General features: G+C 41.6%; 1 protein-coding gene across 2 annotated transcripts in view; it reads right to left on the reverse strand.

The window, feature by feature from the left end:
- The window catches only part of CCDC93 (coiled-coil domain containing 93), an 89,743-nt gene that overhangs the window by 65,228 nt on the left and 1,253 nt on the right, over positions 1-23,262 (reverse strand). For both annotated transcript variants that reach the window (XM_014599580.3, XM_006259110.4), the window contains exons 2-6: positions 23,115-23,228; positions 19,737-19,831; positions 16,619-16,730; positions 13,656-13,754; positions 9,920-9,976 (exon numbers count right to left, since the gene is read on the reverse strand). In XM_014599580.3, coding sequence (XP_014455066.1) covers positions 9,920-9,976; positions 13,656-13,754; positions 16,619-16,730; positions 19,737-19,831; positions 23,115-23,228 — 477 coding nt within the window. The remainder of the gene's footprint in view (positions 1-9,919; positions 9,977-13,655; positions 13,755-16,618; positions 16,731-19,736; positions 19,832-23,114; positions 23,229-23,262) is intronic.

The following is a 23,262-nucleotide window of genomic DNA, read 5'->3' on the forward strand; positions in this document are numbered from 1 at the left end:
CTTTTCGGCTCAGGAGGGAAAAGAACATGACCCCTTTACAACCTCCATATTGTGCTGCAGAGAAACACAGGCTGACCATGGACAGTCTAGTTCAGCCAATCAAAGCTGCTCAATGCACTGCTGCCATCTGCCACCAGGAAGACTAAGGGAGCCTGCAAAGCACACTGTGATGTGTGCACAAGGCCCTCCTCCAGCTGCACAGTGTCAGCACTGCAAGCTCTCCACTCTGCAGGGCCTGAGTACTCAAATGTCTGTACATGCAGCTCTGGGTAAGTTTCTCTATTAGGAGAACAAACCTGGGAGTCTGTACAAGATAATGTCAGAAAAAAATATGACCAATGTTAGCCTTGTGAGATAACTGTGCAGAAGAACTAAAAACTGCTTAATAAGAATCTCAATTCACAACACATTCATCTTTCATCAGAAGCAGGTCTATTTGCAGTTATCATTACTGATATTTGAAATTCCCTTTGCTAACCACCACTCCAGGCCATAGCCATAACTTTCATTTCATAAACTCATTAAGAAGAGCAGGCAGACCCTTAAACTAGAGTTTTCGGAATGAATCTGGATGACAGATTAATTGGTTTACATTTCTCTCATACTCTTTTAGAAGATTTGACCTCTTCATCCAAATTTCAATGAAGACTAAGATAAAGATGACCTTCAATGCAAACTAAGGTGTACTTGTGCCCTTCTTCGGTTTATTATGGGGACAGGAAGACCTGGGAGGCTTTCCTCTGCTCATTTCCTACTTTAGAAACTCAGAGCTTGATCCAACATTCACCTCCACTTGTTATATGCTACCCAAGCAACTTCATTCATAGTTACAGCAGGTTATAGTAAAGACAAGGCTCAGGAATTTCATTCTCAGACAAATGTTTAATTCTATTCTGAACAAAGATGCACTGGAGTGATTAGCTCCCAATATCATGAAGTCACATTGATGGAGAATTAAAGATAGCAATTTCTTAAGTCTTGCCTATGCTAAGAATTTGCCATGTTCCCAGCTGCTGATTTCAGTAGGCACCAACAAGGAAGGATAATATGTATTGGCATACACAAATATGACCTTCTGTGTCTCTTATACTGTACCACTTGATAGGGAGCCCAGCGTTAGAGAGGGCTTCCTATTCCAGTTCAGATTATCCTCTGGTTTTGGTCTTGGGCTCTCCAAGTAAAATGCAGGAGAGCTCAGCAGCAGGGAGGACAATGACCTTGATGCACTCAGCTCCATGTGGCACCAGGTAATACCATGCAACAGGCTCAGTCCTTGTCTATTTGAACCCTAAATCCCATTGGTTCTTTGCCCACTGCCATAACTAAACAATTCCTCATTTCTCCCTCCCAGACACTCTGCTACACAATGTGGCATTCCAGGATTAATCATTTTCCAGGGCTTTATGCCTATCTGGAAAAGGAACAAGTAATTTGTTTTGGATTGTTGCTACTGCTTTACAGATGTCCCTTATTTGCATTAAAGAGATACCAGCAAATACTATGAGCCCCAAACTAGACTTGCTTAAAAACTGTTTGCAACTCTTCCAGGGAAGGAAGGAAGGAAGGAAGGAAGGAAGGAAGGAAGGAAGGAAGGAAGGAAGGAAGGAAGGAAGGAAGGAAGGAAGGAAGGAAGGAAGGAAGGAAGGAAGTTCAGTACTGACTGTACATGAGGAAAAGCAGTCAAAGCCAATACCACCTGACCTTGGTTTCTGAAAAAAGCAGCTCATAAATTCTGCCAAGTTTCCACTATAACAAGTTATCTCCTGCAGAAAGGAGCTCCATACACACTTCATCTACTACCAACTAACCAAGTTTCCAAAAGGATTACCTGATTTACATATTGTTTCCAACTTGAAGAAAAGTCAAGGTCTTTACAAGCTAAAGTGACTTAGCTCCACACACATTAGTAATCAGAAATTATCATATTAAAAACAAACAAACCCGACACCTTTGAAGCACCTTTTAGGGTTTGGTAATGCACCACTTTGAAAAAAAAAAAGCCCTCTCTGTAAAACATGTTAGTGCTAGGATATCTCCCTGTACTGGAATCCACTGTTTATAGTCTTGTCAGCATATTTATTGAGCTCCAAAGACAATATTCATACTTGTCAGATGAGATATAAATCCAAAGCCCTAAAGCAAATGAAAGATCCCATATTTCTTTCCATCAGTACAAGGATGATAGGGCAGAGCCATTGCCAAATTCTATTTCTGGTAACTACTCTATTTTCTCAAATCCAAGATGAGCTGTTGCCCTCCCCCCCAAGTCACCACAGAAAAAAGAAAAAGCCATAACTTGGATACGAGCACCAGCTTGGGGCAGGCAACAGCTCAGCTCCAGCTTTGGCCCTGGGCTTAGGGCTGAAACTGGAGCTGAGCTGCCACCTGTGCTGGTAAAGAATGGCTCATTTGCTAGGGGAGGAGTCACGCAAGTTGGGGGGGGGGATTACAAGGGAGAGTAAAGGAAGGAGCACACAGGAGACTGTGGGGTAGGGGGGGAGGAACATGCAGCCCACCCCATCCCCCTCTCTTGTCCCCCCCCACTCCTCTTGCCCCAGCTGCCTCACACCCTTTACCTTCTGCTCTGGCTCCAGTCCTTCCTGTCCTGACTGAGCCCAGTCAGAAGCTGCTGCTGCTTCTTCATGGCTGGGACAGGTTGCTGCTGCTACTGACTGCCCCAAGGATCAGAGAGAAAGCATAAGGTAAGGAGGGGAGGAGGGTACAGGAAGTGGAGGCGTAAGCATGGAAGGGGGCAGGATTTGTGGGGGAAGTCTGCAAGGTGGAGCAGGGGAGGGGGAGGCAGGCAGGGACAGGGGGCAAGGGGTGGGGGGCAAACAGGTACAGAGGAACAGGCAGCAGGTGAGTGCATGGAGGGGTTGGGGAGGTAGGCTGTAGGGGGGAAATGGGGTGTGGGGGAGACAGACAGCAGGGGGACCAGGAACTGGAGGATAAGGGGCAGAGGTCTGGCCCTTCACCCCTTACCACTGCTTTTCCCACCACAGCAGTGGGTAGGGGACTAATTTAAGACGGCCTTCCACTAATTGGATCACATACATGGAAAATTATAACAAATTTAGATTCTATAAATGGAAAACTGCAATCATTGAGGGTTTGGTCTTAAATTCCAAGTCATCTTAGATTTGGATAAATATGGCACATTCTGCCTCCCTCCTGCTGTTTCAGTTCAAGACAGAGGTCTTCCTGTTCTAAAGTACTATTTGGTATATCACACTGGTAGCCATCTCAGGGGTAAGAAGCAACATTTCAGCGTGGGGTAATAGGAGCCCAGTGACTAGCATAAACATTGGTTTCTTTAACTTTTAAAACATTTCATATTCCTTTAAAATATGCTTTTAAACAAACAGAAAAAGCAGCCAGCTCAAGTTTAACACACATCATCTACTGCACTTCTGCAGTATATTAAAGAGGGAACATAACTGAGGCCTTTTAAGCAATAAAATAGGCAAAAGCCCTACCACGATAGGAGGACAGTGTCGGAGCTGTTTTTTATGACATTCTATACTGATCTCCAGACACGCTGACAAAACAGTTAACTCTTTTATAGATATGCTGACAAAGACCATTAATGTTCCCAGAATCTGCTCTCTAGCCTTGCTAGCTCTGGATGATGAAAACATGTCACATCTCTTCTTTCTTCCTCTCTCTTTTTAAGGGCTTTGATAAATGTTGGCAGCTTTACAGGAGGAAAAACTTTGTTTTAAGCTACTGCGTATCAGTATAGACATGACAAAAGCCATTTGAATTCATTACAGCTGTCCAGACGCAACAGATTCATAATGCTGTCTTTTTTCTGATTTTTAGCCGGTTGACAGCTATTGTTGAACAAAGGCAGTTAAATTAAAAATGTAAATTTTAGCCATCTGCCAGAACAATTAGATTCCAGTTTCCCTGCCACCCACCCAACATTAGTGCACCTCACATTCATGTTAAGGGATAGTAAATATTACTTGGGTATTAGTTAAGTCAACCAGATACCCTAGTTTCAGAGTTACAGGTGCCAGGCATTTGGCAGCATATAAACAAGAGGAGACCGCAGTGCTCTGCAGTCAACCTTACCAGCCCTGTCTTACAGAAAGAAAAATACATAGCAAATAAACTCAAAATAGCAGTTTTCAGACATAGAGGAGAGAAGGAAAAGAATTGTGCAAATAGGAGTGAACTAGTGGTTTCAAGCTTTGCTTGTGGTTTGAAACAAAACTGATACTGAGGTTCCAGGAGTACCTGTTGTGCATCTTCTAAAGCTACCTTCTGTAACTGTAGAAATGCTAAAAAATAAAAAATAAAAATTAATATTTATCTTCCTGTTTTAAAAGAAGTAACCACAGCAACCTTAGGACATCAGGAAATAAATATAAAAAAAAGATAAGACCCCAGGCTCCAAGAAACCCCTACCTCACCATAAATTCTCATAAGCCAGTGAGAATTTGTTCCTTGTCACAATAAGGAACAATTGTCAACACTACATGCACCTACACCTACGTAACAGCTACGAAATGAAACTTGGATGAATTCTACTTCAAAAGGTTCTGATTGCTCCAAATCTTGCATTTCTTCCAGTGCAAGCCATATACCCTGATTTTGATTTGGCTGTATACTTTCCAGGCTCAGCACCTGCCAAGAACAGATAATCTATCTCCACCTCTGGTTTGGAGTAGAGCACCACAACATCTTGAGATCCTTGTGGCCGCAGGTGGTAGGATGTTCTACATCAAGGATTTCTATGGAGAACACATGGCTCATGACAGATTCTTTCACTCAACAAGAGGCTGCCAGTTACAATAAGGTCATTGATCACAGCTGCCATGATAGGTTTTAGAGGAAGAAGCGGTCACAAACATGGGTTTGAGATAAAAGTCCTAATGAACTACAGAGAACACTTCAGGCTGGACCTGGAATTACCCAGGGAGATAATGCAGACTGCAGAGCACAAGCAAGTTGGATGGTCTCCAAGTTCATGTTTCACAAGAGGCAGAGAGTAACCTGATGTGGCCCTTAAAGTCAGTCCCTGATAAAACAGATATAGGGAAACTAGTGTGAAGGAAGTTAAGGTATGGATCAGCTTGGCACATCTGAACCATATGCAAATGGAATATGTAATTTTAGAAGAGGGCATATCTAGCCACTGCATTTCTGTGAAGCAGCGGTAACTTCAAACAGGACCATCAGAAAGAGGATGCATAGAAAAAGCAATTGCAGCAACTAATTTTTCCAGTTATTTAAGATGTGTTCCACTTCCTTGCAAAGTTGCATGGTCTGGATTTAACCCGAATTAAATCTTTTTCAGCCAACCTCCAATTATACTTAACACAAAGATAGGAAGACAAGTATGAAACCTGTTACTATAGAGCAGTGGTCAGCAACCAGTGGTAGGTTTTGGAGCCTGTTTTGGAGTTGATCTGAGGCTGGGGATTGAGGTCCCTGACGTGAGGGGCAGTGCCGCAGAGGCAGGCAGGAGCAGGGGTAAGTTGAGTGGGGCTCTGGCCAGGTGGGACTTACCTGCTGGGGAGGCACACCTCCAAATAATTTTTTCTTCCTCTGCCACAAAAAATGGTGGTGGTGCGCTTTTGAACTAAACCACTGTCGAGGTGTTTTAGTTCAAAAGTGTGCTGCTGCCATTTTCTCAGCACTGATGCACATTTCACCACTTATACAACTGCATGCAACGAAGCACCCGGCACTGCGGCGTAAGCATGTGTACAAACAACCCTAGGTTGCATCTCTTTTTACAATCTGCTTGATAGCCCCCCACCCCACCCCAAGATATGTGCCTTACAGGCCTCAGATCTGCTCCTACTTAAATGAGAACCAAACAAGTGTGTTTAGAGAGTTTCTAGATTATAAATGGAACTGAAATAATATTTAAGATCATTTGAAGAACAGATGACATTTATTTGTGTTCCATTATTTTAAGATGTGTATAAGAAAGATACTGCACTGCCAGAATTTCAAGCCTATTTTTATTCTAGAAGCAACTCTGTTCAGTCTACTTTGATTACAAATAATTATACCAACTGCAGTGAAGGTACATAATGATAGGGGCTATATACACAGGATAAATTCTTAATGGCTCTTGCCTGGTGATCTGAAGTTTTGTTAAATCAAGCAAGCAAACCTTGTTCCTCCAAAGAGATACAAAATCATAAATTTCTAATACCAAAGTAAACAGCAGTTTCTCACCTCAGCATGTTTCTTGCCAAGTGCTCAGCATTACAAATTAAAAAGTCCTACCAACCAGTATAATCCTGAGAAGTAAGAACCTGCAAAGCATGCTAAATATGCATATTTTACCATACGATCCAAGGGGTACATACCAGTCTAATTTCAAATTATCACAATCAACTGCTCTGAAAGCCAGAGGCTTATGTGTTTCAGACAAGTGTTAGCTTTGAGGAGGTGTACATATGTACAATCCACATCTCAAATGCCGACCATAAAGAACAGCAGTTGCAGTTACTGATTCCACTATGACATTTCCTGAAAGGTGATGTACAAAAAGCAGCCTTCATTTGTGCCGAGTAAGGCTGGTGTGTGTATGTAATCCATTCACTTGCTCTGCCCCATCCAATAATCCCCGGTAACAGTCTATTCTAAGATGTCATGGAGAACACAACCCATGTGTTCCAAGGATGGGCAGGCCACTCTCCCTGTATGGGAGTATCAGAAGATTATTTAAAACAGATCCTAACTTATCTCAGTAAAGTGTAACTGTATTGTGACTTAAATCTCAAAGTTGGAGCACTGGTGTTATCTATAGACTCGCTGGAAAGGGCTTTCATATTCTACAGGGGGAAGCTTTGCCATTGAGAGCAAACATGACTCGCTTCTCACTGCAAACACTGCCTGATGAGCAAGCAGATTGAGCCTGAGGATCGGGTTAAGAAATGTCCCAGGTAGGAAATGCACCTACACTCTGGGATTTCACAAACATCCTCTCTGGCAAGCCTCACACCACTCTGTACTGGTGAATTTTCAAAGTCTATCAATTTGCGGCCACTGCCTCTGAGCTGATAAGTTTTCCTCTTCTCAAGACGGGAATTAAGGTTTCCCGTTGCAGTCTGACCACTAGCTGCATGTCTGAACTTCAATGAAAGGGAAGGAAGCCAAAAAATGCAAGCTGGTCATTAACACAACTACAAAACAAGTACCAAAAATGAAGTCAGGAAGGTGTATTTACTGAAAAGTAGCAAAACAAGATGGTTTAAGGCAGTGGTTCTCAACATTTGAGGTTCATGGCACCCCTCATTAGACTCATAGCATCCTTCAAAAAAAGTCGGCTCTTAGCTTTCACTTGTTTCTTGACTATAGAAAAAGAATACAGCAATTCTTCTGTTGCAAGGAACCCGGAAAGACCACAACAGGTCAGAATGTTTTGGACACTAGAGACTCCTATTTAAAATCTCTGGGTTTATCTTGTGAATCGTGTGTAGGTGCCTGCATGCCTAACAGTGCCAATACTGTGCAGTACCCTTAAAAGTACCTTATGGTACCCCAGGGTGCTACAGCACTCTGGTTGAGAATCACTGGTTTAGAGTCTCTCTCTCTCTCACATACATACACACACAGAGTGATATAACATATTTATGCTGGGTAAAGGCGATTGGTATGTAGGGCTGGAATGAGAAAGATGACTCAACTGATGCATAGCTTGCTTCAGCGCCCACTTCATTTAAGTCTCTTCCCACCTTCATTTCCAATATTTTTCAAGTAATAAAAAGTTAAATATCTCAAGCTCACTCAGCTTAGAGCAGGGGTGGCCAACCTGCGGCTCTTCAAAAGTTAATACAAGTCTCCTCCAATCTTTGCACAAGCACATGGTGACCAGCTTCCATGGCAACCCCAGCCTTGCGCTATCACAGCACAGCTGCGGCTGGGGTCTCAATGGAGACCAGCCTCCGCCATGCGGGCAGGGGCTGCTGGGAAATGAAATTCAGCTGCTGTCCGGATCTGCCATTTTGCCCACCCCTGATCGAAGCAAATGTAGCTGTGCTGTAGCTGCTGCAGGCATAACGTCCATCTCTTGTTACATGAAGCTTCTCTGGAGAGATCTGATCAGTGAGCAAAGCATCCATTACAACCCAGATATTTCATCAGCTTTTGCAACATCACATCTTTTTTTTTGTATTGAAGTGACCAGCATACATCTAGCACCACAATTCCACTGAAGAATCAACAGCAGAATATGGGTTGAGAAGGAAGAAGCTCATTTATAAACAAGACACAAGTTAGGACAAGCTTGATAAACAAGTGGAAGTTCAGTGGATCTGAAGTGATATATAAATGCAACCCATTAGGAATTTGCCTCCATGAATTAGCATGCACCAGTAATTTAAGAGATGGTGCTGGTACATAAACAAGAAGGTAACACGGCTTCCATCCCACATGGAATGAAATTAATGTTTGCAAAACAGAAAAGAGCATATCAGAATAGAAAGACTGCTCGGGCACCGATTATGAGAGTGGAATTACTTAACTGGTCATCTTAACTTAATTACGAATGTTCAAACACACATAAGAGGTTTAAAATACCCAATTAATGCAGAGCGTAATTAACATTTTTAATAGTGAAGTTAATCAACCACCAGAACTGATTTAGTAAGAAAAAGGAAATGCTGATCACCACTTGAAGAAATAAGTCAAGATTGGATGCTTTATAAAAAGCTATGCTCTAATTCAACCACATCTTATTAGGCTTGCAAGCATTCACTTATTTAACAAGGAAAGACAATTCCTTCCAATGAAGCAGAAATTAGTGGTGAAAATTCTCTGATCTGTGTCAAGCAGGCAGTAAGACAGTGGCTTTAACATCTACAGCCAAGAATTTCAAGTCCATTTGGGGTGTAGGTTGTAGCCGTGTTGGTCTAAGGACATAGGCAGACAAGGTTCTTTGGGTGAACCTGATATCTTTTTAAAGTCAATTTGGGGGCTTCCATTTTCGAGAGCCCAAGCTGGGGCTCCAAACATGGAACTAATTTTTTTCCAGAGGCTGAGGGCTTACTAGTTGCTGAAGACAAGGCCCCTCTGTGGTGCCTTGATTCAAGAACCCCAGCAAATCACTGGGTGCATATGTTTATAAAGAGGCTCAGGGAGAAATGAAGCAACCTAATGAAGTAACAGGTGGTTATGTGCAAAAGTCAGACAATGAGATTGGAGATACAAGCTGTTTCACAAGCAACGGCATACTGGTGCCAAATTACTATGCAAACATTTCCATTCAGGAGACAAAATGTCACATCTTATGCATTTTGAAACGTCCATCTTTGGTGCTGTTATCTGGTCCATAATGTTACTTGCATCAACATGGTTTCCAAAACATGCAGCTTCTTTTAACAGTTCTGTCATCTAAAGAATTAGAAGCTGTATTTTTAAAGAAGGAGAAAAATGAGATACTACCTTATATGCCAAGGGTCTGACTTTTTAGAAACAAAAATATTACCCAGGTAGGATGCACATTTTAGTTGTCAGTTAGACTTAATAACATTGAGATTCATACATTTAAATCCAGGAATCTAATTCCAACTTTGCTCATCTTAAAAGTAATTTATTCCATTTTATGGCCATTTCAAAATGAACATTTCTAGTTTCCCAGAGTTTTAATGGCTTGTGTGCCATCTTGTAATTTTTGTCTGACGGCATGGAACGGCAGTTGCCCTACACAAGCAACTGATGTGGTTTATCCCAGCAATACATTATACACCTAAAGGTTTCCAACCTGAAATGTTGGCATCTATAACCCTCTCTCAGAATGAGATTTGACATGTAGCTCTTAATTGGGACCTCCTCATGAGAAAACCCAGCAGTAGTTGTATTAATTAGAATTAAATATCACCATTTTGTTACTCACAAAAAGGACTTAGTTTGGAAGGTTGATCATAAAATCTCTCTAATGTGCTGTACTTACAAAGATATCCGTAACCGTTTTGATAGCCTTCTCTTTTCTTTGCTTAAATTCATCATCCTGCAAGAGAATTAAATTAATCAAGATGACTACAGATACAAAAAAAAAAGATTAAACCTTAGCAGAACTAATGAGTTTAGCTAGTAGACGTGTCAACTGGTTTCTAACTGAGCAGCTCAATTATTTAGCACAGATATTTTGTAATATAAAAGGCATATTTCCTCCATAAAATGAATGGGTTTCTAAAACATGTGTCTTTTTGTTCTGTGTTTGTAAGTCACTTAACACGGTAAGATCCTAGTCAGTGGCAGGGGTTCCTTTGTGATACTGAAGTACAAATAAATAGTAATTAAATAGGCATACTGTGGGGGGAGGGGGAGCATGTATACACTGGCTCTGCGCCATCCTCTTAGCTGCTGTTGAAAAACAGACTACAAGCTACAGACAAAGGTCTTGAGAGTGGTAACAAGGGCATCCCCAGAGCCTTAGTTCTGGGTTTTGAGTATGTGGAGCAGGGGCAGGAAGACAGGGTTTATTCTTCAGCCACAGTCCTGACAACTGCACACAGACAGCATGGGACACCCCTACAGGTTTCACCATATACCACCTTTAAATTCTGGGGGGCGGGTTTAGTCAGCATTACCAGTTTCTCTATCATTCACTGGAAGCCCCTCATCCGTAGATTTGCTTGCTGCAGGCTTCACCAAATGTAAGTAGCACAAGTGGGACTGGAATGCACAAGACCCCCGATTGCCACGGCAGTGCTGAGTCCTTCCCAGAGTTGAGAGGAGGAGCACAGCATCCTAAGCTGCCCTTGAAGTCATGGACCAAGTACAGCAGTTTATGCATCTCTCTTCACTACTAATTAAAATCAGTCTGTATTACTCAAAACAAGATTTAATATCCATCTGATTACAAGTCCCTCATCTCCAAAATGGCTGAGCACCTCATTGTTGAATGCATTTACCCATACAAATGCCCTAGCGAAGTAGGAAAGTAGTATTATCATGTTAATATAGAAGGGATGGAAGCACAGAGAAGTTAAAGGCAAAAAGGAGTTGGGAGGAATTCAGGCACTGAAATACAAAACCGTGGTCCTGAAAACCCATACTCAGCTGCTGCTTAATTCCGGAGGTACCTTTAATCCAAAGGCACCTCACTTTGAATTTAAAGACTCCCAGCTATCAATACAAAAAAAAAGGGAAATTAGATGGATTTGACATGTTCAGTTCTTGACAAACCCATGGTGATTTTATCATCACCTATCATCTAGTAATAGTAGTCATTGCTTAATAATTAGTTCCAGGAAAATTTCTGGCAATTGAAATGAGGTTAACAGGTCAATTGCTCCCACATCTTTCTCCTTCTCGACCTTTTTATTCTTTTTTTTTTTTTTTTTTTTTAATTAAAGGTAGGCAATGTGTTTACCCTTCCCAAGTTGACTGGAACCTCTTCAACCCTTGACAAGTCTCAAAACGTAATTAAGAATAGTTCAGTGATTATTTTTAGAGATGCACTGATATATAGGTTGCATACTGAATCAGCACTGATAAGAGGAAAATTAACATTATTGGCTATCAGCCTTTTTTGGCCAGTGTAGCTGATAATGTTCACCAATAAATATAATATGCCTTCTGCCCAGGGCCTCCAGACGCTGTATGCAAGTGCACAGCCGCACGCATGTGTGGCCAGGAATGCAGTCGGACAGCACGGAGAGCAGCATCCTGCCAGTAAGTCTGTAGAGGGGAAGGGGTGTGGTGGAGGGAAGGGGTGTGGGGGGTGCAGATCAAGGTGGTGAGGGAATGAGGAGGGGGCTACGGGTGCTGCCCAGCCAGTGAATGGGACCTGGGGCCGGGAGCAGGACAGAGCCGTGGGCAGCTCATCCAGGGGAGACATGAAGCGACATGTGCCCTCCCAGATTTGTCCGCAGGGCAGATGTAGGCTGCTTACAGCGGACTCAGGGCTTGCTGCTCTGCTGCCTTTCCCTCGGGAGCTCTGCACCGGCCATACACCCCCTGCCTGCCCAGCAGCAGCAGGGGCAAGTTGTGCCTCCCACTTCCAAACAGGGAGGGGGCACGTGGCTGGCATAGGGCCCCCAGGGCAAAAGCAGAAGGACAGAGAGCCCCAAGCCCACAACAAGGATTCAACCTCACCCCACTTGGATGGGCTCCAGTTAACAGCATCCCTGCGCTTAAAAACAGTAGCTGTGGTGCTTGAACTAAAGCTCATTCATTGAACTATTGATCCCCTGGATGAGCCGCCAGCAACTCTGTCCCACTCCCTGCCCTAGCCCCAGGTCCCGTTCATTGCCCTGGCTGGGCAGCACCCCCAGCCCCTGCCCCACTCCCTACCTCACCGTGGGGGCCTCAATTTGCACCCCTCCCATGCCCCTTCTCTTCCACAGACTTACCTGCAGGGACCTGCTTTCCACACTGCCCAGCTGCATTCCTGTAAATCAGTTACCAGATCGATATCGGCCGATATGGCTGGTTAATAAATTGGGTATTGGCCAAGAAAGTCTTTACCCTAATTATTTTGGCTAGTGATAACCACTATAGGCTGAATTTCATCAGGCTCTGCCAACCTGAATGCATCTAAATATTCTTCCACCTCTCTTTTCTTTTATTATGGCCTCACTCCTATTTTCTTGTTAAAAATGATTCAATAATGTGGTTGCAATTTTTTGTGAAGACTGAAGCAAAGGAGGCACCAAATATTTCAGTCATCACGTTATTTGCTCACTTTTCCACTATAGTAATACCTTCCTTTGTCTTCTAGCTCACTAACGTATTTATAACTAGTTTTTCTTATTGCCTTTTTTTGTCCTTTGCTAGTTGTAACTAATTATGCCCCTTGGTTCTGATTTTATCCTTATACGCTTGTATTATTCTACACCCTCTTTAGCCATGTACCCCTTGATACCAATTTTTATATGACCCCTTTTTTGATATCTCAGAGATCATTGAAGAGCTCTCAGATGCAGCCATGATTTCTTACTATACTTCCTGTCCTTCCACTGCATCAGGATAGTTTGCCATTATGCATTAAATAGAGTTCTTTTCAGTAAATGCCAGCTCTCTAGTACTTCTTTTTCCCTTGCATCATCTTCCCAAGAGGTCCTACCTAACCCTACAATGTGGTTAATGAACCCAATCTCTCACTTTCTTTTCCTTAAAAATAGCGAATGGTATGATTTCATGATCATTTTTCCCCCTACTTTCCACATTTAGATTTTCACTTCCTGTTTGTCAGAACAAACTCTTAAAATAACTGCCCTCATACTACCTTCCTCCACCTCTTGAAACTAAAAGTTGTCCCTAACACGTTGAAAGAACCTCACTCCCCAGGATCCTTTGCCCAGGGGTGCTGCAAGCATAACAATCTGCTCAACCATTTTAGCAACAAAAGAGAAGCAGTAGTGGTTCCAAGCAAAGGTGGACAATATCATACTTCCAAACTTTTTGGCATCTGTGAGGATTCATCTTGTACATGATATATACAGCTGGACCTGCCCTTTACAGCCCTGGATTCACTTGCTTCTGTAACTGCTTTTGTACTTGTTAGATCAACACAGTGATGGTGTAATACCATAAACCAGATCCTTTCCTGATGCAAATCAGGATAGTATCCTCAACTTCAGTGCAGCTCTACAGATCTACAGCAGCTGAGGAGGTTGCAACATATCTGAATGTTGACTTATTGTAAGAGAAAGGAAAAAAAAGAACGATTTGGATCTCACCTCTGGTAAGCTATGAGTTTTCTGAAACTGTGATACCGAATAGGAACGGATATAGTCTCCCATTTCTTCTCTAGTTTCTATTGCACGTTTCACCAGCCACTAAAGAAAAAAAATTGATGCCATCAGAAAAAAAGTAATTGCTTAAGCATTTTTATATGGAAGAATCATATTACAAAACACAAGAAAGCTTGTGTGAAAGTGTGACATCTCAGGGACTTCTCTTTTTACAACAAACAACAACATTAAATACTTTGTCTTTTTTATCTTTCCTAGTTTATGAAATACCACAGAAATAAGGCAAAAAAGTGTCCAGCTCATGCTACTGAGCTGGATCTGGACCATATAGGGTTTCTCATGGGCTGCACAAACCACCTCCAGCAGCAGGATAAGCACCAGCGGCATTAACCCCCATTTGTGGACCCTCTCCACCACTGCTTGCCTTGCTGCTGAAAAGTATCCCCACTGGGGATCTAGACTCAAAGTTTGGCAGAGGGGCAACCCACATCCATAGGTTTAACCCATTGCTGCTTCCTCCAGCTGCTGACAAAAGGTGTCCCCAGTAGGGATCTCAACCTAGAAATTCTGTAGACATGGTAAACCCTCATGTGCTGGCCTCACTGACTCAGTGGCCCTGGAAGCTGCAGGGGTTAGGGCCACCACTGCTTGTCTCATTTAACAATTTCCAGCTCCACAGGCTGTGATTTAATTACTCATGGGCTGCATTTACCACTTTAGTATCAAATTACCACTTTACAAAAAAATACACATGAACGAGAGCATTCCACGTGACTATAACAGTCAATACTAATAAAGCAGTGGTTGGCAACCTGTAGTCCATGGAGCCACTGAATTAGACCACAGCTGTGGAGGTTTCAGAAGTGCTGGGCTTAGACTACAGGCATTCTCCCCAAGCTGCCATGGGAAGAAGCAAAAGCTGCAGGCCACCCTGACCTGAGATGGGTCAGTCCAGCCCACAGCTGGAAAAGATTGCCTGCTGATGTAGTAGAGTATTTTTTAACATTGGAAACAATGCTAAAACAGTGCTACAGCCACAGAACCTAAAACTTCATCCTCGTCTATTAAATTTTGTCTGCACCATACTTCTAACAAATGTCATGAATAGGCATGACATGCATCAGAAAAAAAAAAAAACATTTTTCCCCAGTAGAAAAAGCAAACGTGAAAGCATTCAAACAGTTTATGGCAAGAAAAACCTAGCGCTTCTGCCACAAACTGTTAGTTCGAGCACCAGCATCCCTTTCCAGTTCCCAGCTCATAGGCAGCCTCACACCACAGACTCTAGCCTAATGCAAAGACTCAGTGGTCGCATCTACACAAGATGCTGACTGTGCAGTCATTACTGCGCAGTCATTCAGTACTCATATAAATGACTGTGCAGTACCTGGGTGTTACTGAGCAGTTGTGCAGAGGAACGGTTTTTTTGTGATGCCGACTGTGCAGTAGCCCGTGACTACCATGCAGTAGTGTCACGTCACATTTTTTGCTATGCAACACAACTGCACAGTAGTCATGTGCTACTGCACAGTCAGTGTCTCATGTACACGCAGTCAGTGTTAATCTGATTCCGACTGGTAGGGTATGCCACAACCAACATCCTACCATCAAGGTCTGCAGCATTCCTGTCTGTCAGAGCTGGAATACCACGGTGCAGAGAGAAACAGCCTCTGCATTATTTTAAGGCTGGCTTTCCATAGGATCTAGAGGTGGATAATGGAGTAACAATACTATGCATGGCATTCAAGTGATGTGATCTTCTGTCTAATCCAGGCGGCAGGCCGCATAGAAACTACAGTTCTCATGCAAGTTCGCAGGAAAGCAGTCAACTGGTGACCAAATAAAAGCAGCTAAGCTAGAACCTCATGTGAAAGGAAAAGGTACAACATCCCTGTAAGAAGGTTGCTGGTGTCTTGAGCAACTGGCAGCCCTTACAGGAACATGGGCTGTGAACTACCTTGACAATGAGACACGAACTTTCAAAAAAATACTTCAAAGCTTTCTTGACCAAATGTAGGTCAGGAATACCACCTGCTGACGACAGAAGAATAGCAAGATACACTGTCATCTCTAGGAAATCTGGACCTGATGTTTCAATGCTTAAGCCTGGTTAGTGTTCCATTGCAAATGCATTTCTTAAAAAAGGTTTTATCCCAGCTGAATGTTTTCAGAAGGAAGGCCTTAGCATATTTTGGAGGGGGGCAGGGATTGGGACACAGATTTGTTGTTCTGCTTGCTTTAAGACCGTTTTTTATTGTGTTTCACTATATACACATGTAAATACACATTCATATATACAGAGTGAGAGGGGAAATCATATTAACACACAATCAACTAGCACTATTTAAAGTGGCTGGTGTTGGAAAGACGACTTTTTTTCAGTAAAACCAGTTTGCAGTACAACTGAAATTTGGGACCAAACAACAGCAAATTATCACCATTAAATTAACAACAAATTAGTATGGAAGGTGTAAAAGTATCAAATGATTATGCAAACCAGCATCATAAAGGGTTAGGGCCAGATGCAATATCTACTGAATTCAAAGGTAGTCTTTTCCACTTACTACAATATGGACTCAGACCCTGGTGGGTAAATTCCTCCTTTAAGGAGAAACATTTAACCAAAAGGAAGCCTGCTGCAGTATCCAACAATGGGGACACCACCAACACTAAAGCCATTTTCTAATTTTAATTCTGTCCATCCCTTTGAAGCATTTCTTTCCAGCACAGCCACAACTTCCCCTCATTTACATTTTTCCTTCCTGGTCTTTAAAAATATTTTCAGTCTTTTTAAAAAAGTATATTTTTAACCCACTTTTTCCTGATATTTCATTGCAAAGGAAAACAACCCTGTAGAAGCCAAGCAGAAGTGTATATATTAACAATCTTAGTCAAGCTTTCAGCTTTTTATTTTGGTTAAAAATAATAATCCAAAACAAAGTTATTACCTGTACAACAGGGAATATGTGAATGAAATCCAGGCCCTGGATCTGATGTGGTTCCAGACGATGCGGGCACTTCATTTTTGGTAAGACAGATACAATTTTCTCAGTTAAAGCACTATTTAAAATTAAAAACAAAACAAAAAGGGAAAAGAAGAAAAAAAAACCCGTAAAATATAACTTCTTAATTTTCTGGAGCATCTTATTTCCAATTTATTTAACAGTTTTAAAGTGCCCCCTAGTGGTTTATATTAGCTACAAGATGCAAAAAGGTCAATCAAGAATGGCTGTGAAGTCATGTCAATTTAAAACATTATAAACTCCTTGCTCGTTCCTTCATTCACATTACTGCACATCAAATGGTAAGATATTTTAAGTCTGCTTAGAAAGATTGCCTGATCATGCGGATATATGTCTTATACATGGCTGTGTGCGTACAATATACATGCATTTTTACTGCTAAGGGTTACATCGGTAACTATAAACATAATGGGCACTATACACGTGTCAGATGTCTGGTCCGATGTGTACTAATTAGCATGCATCGGAGCAGACTCTGCTGGAGAGTGTAAATTAATGCGCACCAGCAGGCTCCGCATCATGTCTATTCAGTGTCCCCATGCTTCAAAATGGCAGGGGGCTGGCACTTTAAAGCTTCTCAAAAAAGCCTTACTTCAAGCACTCCCACTGCTATTTTGAAGTGCAGAAAGCTGGACGCACACGATGCTGCCAGTGTTTTAATTAGTGGCTCTTGGAGCCACTCCAAGTAAAAACCTTCCTCCCCAACCACTGCAGAGCACATGTATAGGTGAACAGTGATAATGAGGAAGATTATGAACAAGCGTAGACTTAGAGAAGCTTCTAAATGGAAGGGGAAGCTACAATTCAGGAGCTGTTATGCTGTAACTGTTAGGTGTGAATGAGGCTTAACTGCCCCAGCTTTGACCTTTGATAAAACAGGGTTTAGTTTGATTAATTTTGCTACTGCTAATGCACAAGTACCAGTTACAGCTGCGAGGCACTCCAGAGTAGCAGCTCTCCATCCCCTTTGGATAAGCTTATAACCAAAGAAAGATGATATTTGCTTGTAGATAATTTAAGCTTCAGTATGTAAAGTCTGGAGCCAAAGATTCCCTGATCACACTGCAGCACAGCCCACTGAGGTGTGGGCGAAGTCTCCTGCCATCAAAGCCCTTGCTCCGCTTGCTGTATCCAACAGCTCTATAGGCAGTAGATGCCAACCATTGCTCAAAAGCATGAGGGGTTGGATAGACAAGGTTCTTGGGGTAAATGTGATATCTTTTATAAGACCAACAAAGTAAAAAGTTAAGTGAGATCTTTGTACTCTATCTGATAATCCATGTGATGCAAATTTCCATTCTGTCAAAACGGCAGCACGTTATGCATGCCACAGATGAGTGTTATCACTTTGCACAACCAAGAGCAAATGCAACTGGTTTAAATTTTCTCTTCCTACAAACTGACAAAACATGGTAATTTATGCTTCCATACTTATTTTAAGAATTTTTAAAATAGCTGACCCCATATTCTAATATTAAACACTGTCAAGTAAAATATGGACAAATGGGAACTAGACAGTCTTAAGAAAACAAATGCTAATTTACCCATTTCACCACGATCCTGAGAAAGTCATGGAAATGCTGAGACTCTATCTAGTTTTGTTATTCTTTTTTTAAAAACACACCATACATGCGCTCACCATAACCTACTTGTAAAAACTTCTTCTTTCTTGTGTTGCTAAGACTATAGACTATTTAACATTAATACATTAAATGTACAAATTTAACATTCAAATATCAAATTAATTTTTCTATATTATTTGCACTTGGCACACTTTCAGCATTTTAACCAAGTAGAGCTGTGAAAAGAGTTTTGCTATCAGTTTTGCTTTATGATTTTTTATCTGTTTGGATTCCGACATTCTAAGAGAATTTTTAAATTTGTTTAAATTCAAATTCTTTCAATTAAAAAAAGCAGGTGTTTCAATTTTAAAACCAACCGAGTCTTAAAATAAAATTTATCAAAGAAAAATTATTTTAAAATCTATTATAGTGGAGAATAACAGGTTTTTACTACCAAAGAATTAGAAGAAAAAACTATTTTCATCTGTATTTTTAGTTTATTTTGCGCATTTACCAGTATTTAGTACATATTATAAGCTTCCATGGCAGAGGGAGGGAACCTCTCCCAGTGCAAAAAAACCCACATTCTCTTGATTCTACCAATCACTTAAAATCAAAAGGGACAGACAAATACATATTCTAAAAGGGAAAGTAGTTGAAAGTTGACCATCTTTGTTCCTCCGTCCAATCACTTCTTGCGCACTTTAATCAAGGTCCATCCTTACCAAGCATTGTGTATCAATCCCTACACATTACTATGTAAATGCTGCATACCCCTTCCCAGGGCATGCAATATTTACACTTTTAGGTGTGCAAACACCATGCAAGTTTCACAAAATAAACTGAGAGATTTCAAATAGGAATCTCAGAGCAGAGCCACTTCTACAATGTTCCACAATCTGGGCAAACAGGTGTATTCAGGCAGCTGTGAACCACCTCTCTGAGTTCCCTCTACTGCCATGAAAGCTCTCTAGCTTCTCTCCCTCCACAGCTCAGGGTATGTAACTTTTGACTTTCAGAACATATTACCATGACTTACATTTTAGTTGCTAACGCTTACAATTCTAAAGTTGAAGACCCCAGAGAGGGGAAGCAATTGTGAAACAATCTTCAGAACAGTGGTCCTCAACCTTTCTAGAGTCAGAACCCCTCATTAGACAAAAGACAGCCTTAGAAAAAAAATGCCAGATCTTGGCTTTGACTCATTTTTTGACTACAGAAAAATAATAGAGCAATTATTCTATTGCAAAGAATGCAGAAAACCCACAACTGTCAAAGTGCTAGTATAGCATGGCACCCTGTGGCACCTTCAAAATGATCTCACGACCCTGGCACCTTGGTTGAGAATCACTGTTTTAGAAAGAAGGATTTCTTATTTAAAAATTGTACAGGTTTTGTGCTTATAAACACGATGGTGCTTTTATATCTTTTGTCTGAAGACTCTGAACAGCCAAACAACACTTTCCACTTTCCCAACTTACATTTTTTGGCCAATTGTAGAGTTTTCCTGAAACAACAAATCAACATCAATGTCAAAGCTGCAAGTAGTAATGCACCAGGTCATGCCCCCAACCACCTGCAAGGAACAGAAACATGTTCTCATTATGTTTGAAGAGGAGGAAAGGGAAAACAAACAGAATCAAAGGATTTCCACAAAATGAACATGGCTTCATATTTTCTATCTTAATACAGTACGATTCAAATTCCATCTAGTGCCCCATTACAACCTGCTTTTAAAAGAAGGAAGTGAAAACAGGACCACCTTTGTAGTGTTATAGTTTACTCTCTTGATTCCCTAGTTATGAGAAACAGTTCTTCAACATGCAAGTATGCAAAAAAACAAAACAAAAATGGAAACCAAAACCAAACAAGCCAAGAACACTTCTTTGTGATAGACAAAGATTAAGAAAAAAAAACATCAAGAGGTTATTTTAGAAGATAGTGACCTGTAAAAGCTGAACAAGCAGTAACTGAATGCAAATGTGCCTTCATCTATCTACTAACAGTTTTGCCACTACTATGCTTTTTATTATTCATATTAAAATAGCACCTGAAGGCCAAAATGCTACACGAGTGGTTTTCAACCTTTTTAGACTCAAGGCACTCCTCAGAAAGTGCCACCTCTTAGTTTTCACATTTTTTCTGTTTTGACAACAGAAAAATAATAGAGCAATTCTTCTGTTGCAAAGAACTCTATGTCCACAACAGGTCAGAAAGGATTTCACAATGTTAAAAACAATATGAAATTTCTTGCTTTATCTTGTGATCGTGTTTGCATAGCTAATGTGGCACCCTCAGGGTGCCATGACACCTTGGTTGAAAAAAAAAAAAAAAAATAAAAAAAAAATTGCTGTGCTAGACAGTACAAACACCTAAAAGAAAGGCACCTAATCTAAACAGGTGTTCAATCCTGGTCCCACAAGTCTTTATGCACTTGCTCATCTTTAGGCATTCATAGAATCACAGAAAATGAGGGTTGGAAGGGAACTCAGGAAGTCATCTAGTCCAACCCCCTGCTCAAGGCAACACCATCCCCAACTAGATCACCCCAACCAGGGCCAGGCCTTAAAAACTTCCGAGGATGGAGATTCCACCAGTTCTCTACGTAGCTCATTCCAGTGCTTCACCACCCTCCTAGTAAGAAAGTTTTTCCTACTATCCACCTGAAACTTCCTTTGCTGCAACTTGAGACCATTGCTCCTTGTTTTATCTGCCACCACTAACAACAGTCCAGCTCCATCCTCTTTCGAACCCCCCTTCAGGTACTTAAAGGCTGCTATCAAACCCCCCTCAGTCTTCTCTTCTCCAGACTAAGTAAGTGCAGTTCCCTCAGCCTGGGAAGTCATTTCATTGACATCAAAAGCACTACTCTGATATTCAAAGTGAACTAGAGATCAGTTTGCAAGACAGAAACCTAAATACACGCAACAACCAAGAGGAATAGAGGCCAAAGAGATGAAGCTATTTAACCAAGAACACGTAGCAAGTCAGACCACAGATAGAGGTTCTGTTTGAAGTGCTCCAAGTGCCTCTGAACTATGAACAGTGAGGGTACAGACACCCTCTGTCTGATAAAGCACTTCAAAAACAACCCTTGAAAAAAGGACATACTTATTTGAAACACATACTCAAACATCTGCACCAGTCAGTGGAGCCTAATAGCAGCTTGCTCGGCCCTCCAGAATCCCAGAGTACTCTGCTCCCCACACACTGCAATCAGCCTTCCTTGGGAAGCTCCAGAGGCCAGAAGCCAGGAGGCATGCAGGGATTCCTGCTCTCCAGCTCTTGCTATGTGCTCTCATGACCACACTGAAGCTTATGACTGGGAGAATCACTGCACGTTTGCACACAGCTGAAGCACTGCAAATTTAGAGCGGTATTTGGAATGCTTCAAATGAAAGTCTGTCCGTACCCCCAATGGCAGGACCTAGGCAGAATCCAGGTTTCCAGACGTCTAGAATGCACCACACCACCATCTATCTAAATACTAACTCAGACTGGCTATGAAATATTCCTTATTTATTAGCACCTCCTGATATTAGCACCTTCTTATTAGCATTTCTGGTAGACAGATTATCTACTGCGACAGCAGAAAGAGACAGGGAGGGAGAGAGTGAGGTTATTTAATGTGTGTGTTAGAAGCGTTGACAACAAATCTATAAGATGCTCTATATAGCAAAAACATCTTAGAGTTTCACTGGAAGCACTTGTGCATGTGAGCAGTTGCTTTAGAGAACCAGAATATAAATATACCATTCCCGCAATTTTTATCTACAAGGAGCATGTCCCTAAAGCATCCAATTCCATTGATCCAGTTACAGGATCAAGTCCTTCAGCACTCTACACTTTTGGCTAACTGTACAAACCACAACTGATTATGAAATTGTAACATAACTGTCAGTGGCCTGAAGAAGCCAAAGGTTTATAGTGTAGACCAGAGGTTGGCAACCTCTAAGTAACAGCAGACCACATTAACACAGCTCAGTTAGAGCACAGGGCACCCCTAATGACCTGGACACTGCTTTCCCACCACTGATTGCCACTGCCATCCCAGCATAGGCTGTCACAAGTCTTTTCATGGGTTGGCTCCAGCCTGCTGACCTTAGGCTATACCAGGGTCAGCAGCTTACAAGATGGACAAGCACGCTGCAGAAGGGAAGAGCCTGTTCACAGGCTCTGGAATAGCTAAGATATGTACTTTAAGACAGGGGTTGAGGATTTGCCATATTCTCAGAGGTTAAACCAGACAGACCTCTTTAAGAATAAACTTAGTAAAGCCTCACATGTCTTTGAGGTTGGAGGCCCCTCTAGCAACCTTTCCAAAGTATTATCTCCTCTCCCAAAATGTTTCTACTGACAAGCCAACAATAACTTCCTTTTCCCTTTTTTGTAAAAACTTAGCAGCTAAATATTTTCCTTAAGAAAGCTTCTTTTCAGTTCCCTCTCAATACGGCTTATTTTCTGCATGAATGGTTCTTTTTATATTCATGGTGCCAATGCTCCCCCCCTCCGGTTAAACTCATAGTTTTACATTAAATGAGGTTAATGTCCTTACTTTTTGGACCATTCAAATTATAAAGGCAGGAGGCATAAGTGTAGCTAAATGCACCTATGTACGCAAACAACTCCAGTGAGGTCAATGGAGCTACGCACCGACACAACTGTTTGCAGGATTGGGCTCGGTTTTGTTTGCTGTTCCTCTAACCACAAATATGCTAGGGTACCATATAAGTCATAAAATAATTTCATACACTGCAAGTCTCTTTTTCTAGCCTGAAACAATTAACCCAAACTTGAGAACAGCATTTAGTATTTACAGTAAATTGTGTCTAAATAGTAATGTTGAATTACAGTCTCACCTTGTCAAAGGGGGACAGCCCTTTGATTCTTGCCCTGAAATACCCAGCTGCTACCAGCAGCTCCAAAATTTCAGTCAACTTGATGTTTTGTTCCTCATCTTCTCGGGTTTCAACCTAACAAATAAAGAACATAAAATCAACTCTAGTT

This window comes from Alligator mississippiensis, chromosome 4 (assembly GCF_030867095.1).
Source record: "Alligator mississippiensis isolate rAllMis1 chromosome 4, rAllMis1, whole genome shotgun sequence".
NCBI lineage: Eukaryota > Metazoa > Chordata > Crocodylia > Alligatoridae > Alligator > Alligator mississippiensis.